The sequence below is a fragment of the Aplysia californica genome, unplaced genomic scaffold (assembly GCF_000002075.1).
Source record: "Aplysia californica isolate F4 #8 unplaced genomic scaffold, AplCal3.0 scaffold00367, whole genome shotgun sequence".
In the NCBI taxonomy this organism is placed as follows: domain Eukaryota; kingdom Metazoa; phylum Mollusca; class Gastropoda; order Aplysiida; family Aplysiidae; genus Aplysia; species Aplysia californica.
The window spans coordinates 563282-566811 of NW_004797637.1; the positions used below are offsets into that span (position 1 = coordinate 563282).

A 3530-nucleotide genomic window follows, 5' to 3' on the forward strand; every position below is an offset into this window, starting at 1 on the left:
GATAGATAGATAGATAGATAGATAGATAGATAGATAGATAGATAGATAGATAGATTTTAAAAAAGAAAGAAAGAAAGTGGAGAGGGAAGGAAAGGAAGAAAGAAGGGAAATATGGAAGAAAAGACACGAGAGCCATATCCCCAAGGTCGGCAAAATATCTGATATCTGGAGCAACAAGAACGTCAGAAGCACTGATGAGAGAGCAGGTACTCGGGATGATTGTATCACATTCACTATTTATCATTATGAAACCACAGAAAAGAGATGCTGATCTTTTTCGTATTCCTTGTTGTATCTTTCCTCTAGCTGTCGAATTCTGCGAGCATAAGGGTTTGCAATACCAGGTGAACCAGACTTTCGTTCATGACTGCGAAGACAACTGCACGTGTTTGGCCAATGGTCAGTTCGAGTGTTTCCCTTTGTGTCCGGAGCAGGGTATCCCGGAACTAGAAGAGGGCTGCCATCTCACCCAGGGCAACCACTGCTGTGAAGTTCGAGTCTCGTGCTCTGTTGGTGGAGGTAACGCTCAACACGTACTCACTCACTCTTTCAACCGATATACTGACTTGATTTATTCTCAATACATGTAGTACAATCCAATGACTCCATCCCCCCCCCCTTCAAGAGAGCTTTACTTTGACGGTCTATAATTGAATAATATACTAGATTGTCTTTGTACATTGTTCCTTACTTTAACGCTTGAAGTCAGAATTGCTTCTTAAACGAAGTCCGGCATACAGGCGTATGGTATTAAAAGCGCTGATGTATAATCTACGGCTCTAAGTTCAAGATGGATTGAGATGCTAATGAACCATACGGTTCTACTGGACAATAAGAAATTAAAATTATGAAGAATTATATCTTTTAAGATGCTACACAGTGAAAATAGAATAGAATCAGCAGAAATGTGTTTTCTAAGAAAACTGTTGAGAATTTCTCGGAAGGAAATGAAATCAAATGGCATAGTATTTGAAGAAACCCACTTAGTCTGCTCCCTGGTAGAAATAATTCAGAAGAGACCTGTGCAGTTTCTGGGACACTTGAATAGAGATAAACACCTTGAAGATTTAGCTCACTTTGGTAATATTGAAGGTAAATAAGGCAAAGGAAGGCTCAGAGCAACTAACGTGGAAAGCATAAACAGTGGGGGGCGGGGAAATAAAAGCCTTTTTTAGAGCATCAGAGAAAAAGAATGACGATCATGGATGATCCCGGATATCAGTCGCAGATCTGGAACAGGGAAGGCTTCGAATATAAGAGGGGGGTGGAGAACCATTCCTGCCAATGTCTGCTCCAAACAAGACACTCGATGATGATTGTTACAGTGTTCTACTCCATGAAAACTATTTGCTTGCGAAAAAGCCCACAGTCCTTTATTGAAATGATTACGCTAATCTTCAAATGCCTACCTATATTCAGTTCTCAATTTTTAGCTACTTTTGTATTCCGAAACATTACAATGACCTCGTGGTGTGGCAGTTAACCGCTTCGCCGCCGCACGATGAAGACCAGAAGACTTGAGAGAATAATTTTTATCGACAATCTCAGTCTTTTTACTCGGATTTTGTATTCTTATCAACCCTGTGTGGTTCTGACAGGCATTGTCGAAGCAGCAAGCCCCCTATATAACTTAAATAGTGTCGGTAGTGGTGTAAAACACACCCAGTTTTTATTTTTCAGCAACATCTTTTGATTGCCGAATATTCGTGGTAGTCCTTTGTCGTGTTCGCAACCCTAATGTTCTTATTCCAAGTCCTCATGTTTAATATGAAATGGTTACTGCACAATGTACTAAACGACAGTGATATTGTGTTACACTGTGCTGCTTGTTTTAGTCTTTTGTTTATGACAGAAGAGTCAATGGTTTGACATGTAATATCAGGGGTAATGAGTATTTTTTAACTTTTAAATTATTGGGTGGGGGGGGGGGCACAAGAGTGCCTTTGAGGTATCTTCACACTGCCAAATTGATTCATTGATTCAGTCGGAGCCAGCCAAACATTTCCTTCATGGAAGGGCAATAGTTACCATTTTGGCACAGTTCAAAGAGGTTATGGTAGAGTCCGATAAGTGTTTAAGTCCCCTCTGTTGGTGGCTAAAGTTTATTCCGCGCCTGGTGGGGTTTAGACATCAACAAATAAAATACCTACCACAATTTTTTATTAAGATAGATAGAAAACCCTTTTTGTAATTCGTGCAATTTTGAATACTTCCCGGTGAATCGTTTCTTCTTTTTCCAGAGGTCTGTGACGTGGAAGGCGTGAAGTACTCACACGGTGATGAGTTTGAGTCGGGCTGCAAACAGTGCGTGTGTATGCACGGAGAGTTGGAGTGCCAGTACCCGCCGAGTTGTCAGGTTTTACAACCGTCAGAGAGCTGTCCGAACCCGGAGCCCGTGGACGTGGAGGGAGCCTGTTGTCCAGATTGGTCCTGTGGTAAGCCTGTGATGATGATGATGATGATGATGATGATGATGATGATGATGATATAATCAAAAACTTAAATAATCTTAGTTTTTTCGCCTCACATATCTGTTCAAGTTCCCTAAGTGCAGTATGTCGTTTTTCATCATCATCATCATCATCATCATCATCATCATCATCATCATCATCATCATCATCATCATCACCATCACCATCGTTTTTCATCATCATCCTCATCATCACCATCATCATCATCACCATCATCATCATCATCATCATCATCATCATCATCATCATCATCATCATCATCATCATCCAAATCTGAAGCAAGCACCAGCAAGCTCGGCTCATCATTCAATTCCGTGTTCGGACGCTCTTGAAGGGTTTCTGTTGGGCTACCCTGATCTCTTCCAGCCATCCAGGAAGTTTACGCTGTCTGGATCAGTTCTTCTTGGTTCATTTTTGCCTCTTTATGCTAATAATGCTTAACATTTTCTTTAACAAAATATTTTGGCTGAACCTAGTTCTCGAAGTAACGTTGACAGTTTAATAATATAATATGTATATAATCATATTTTTCGTTTTTGTGGAAATACTAGTTAAGACAGTAAAGTACCCAGTCCCCACACTGGCACTTAACTCTAACAGAAAAAAATCAAGGTGTTAAAGAAAAGTAAATGTTGGCACCCCATTGATTGATACTTTAATTTGTCGTTGAAATTCATAACTAACCCCTCGACAGCATTTTCGATATGTTCTCATTTGGATATGTTACTGACGCGAAGGTGAGATATATACATTGTGGGTTATGTTTGCTTTTTATATCTTGATCAGGTTTTTTTCCTCCTTGCAATTGTTGATATGGTTTTATCGAAAAGACTTTTTGTTTCCGTTTCATTGGACCTTTCTATGTAGCTTTGACTTGATTATGACTAATTCAGCTCACCTTATACACATTATTCACATATATATCTATCAACGCATCCTTCCATTTTGTCAATCTGCTCACCCATCTTCCCATTCATCCACCAATATATCCATCCATCCACCCATCCATCCATCCATCCATCCATCCATCCATCCACCCATCCATCCATCCATCCATCC

General features: G+C 40.1%; 1 protein-coding gene across 1 annotated transcript in view; it reads left to right on the forward strand.

Annotated features, from left to right (window-relative positions):
• LOC101861218 overlaps window positions 1-3530 on the forward strand; it is a gene marked incomplete in the record, with an annotated part of 56353 nt that overhangs the window by 29242 nt on the left and 23581 nt on the right. The window contains 2 exon segments of the mRNA XM_013085350.1: window positions 307-519; window positions 2241-2435. Coding sequence (XP_012940804.1) covers window positions 307-519; window positions 2241-2435 — 408 coding nt within the window.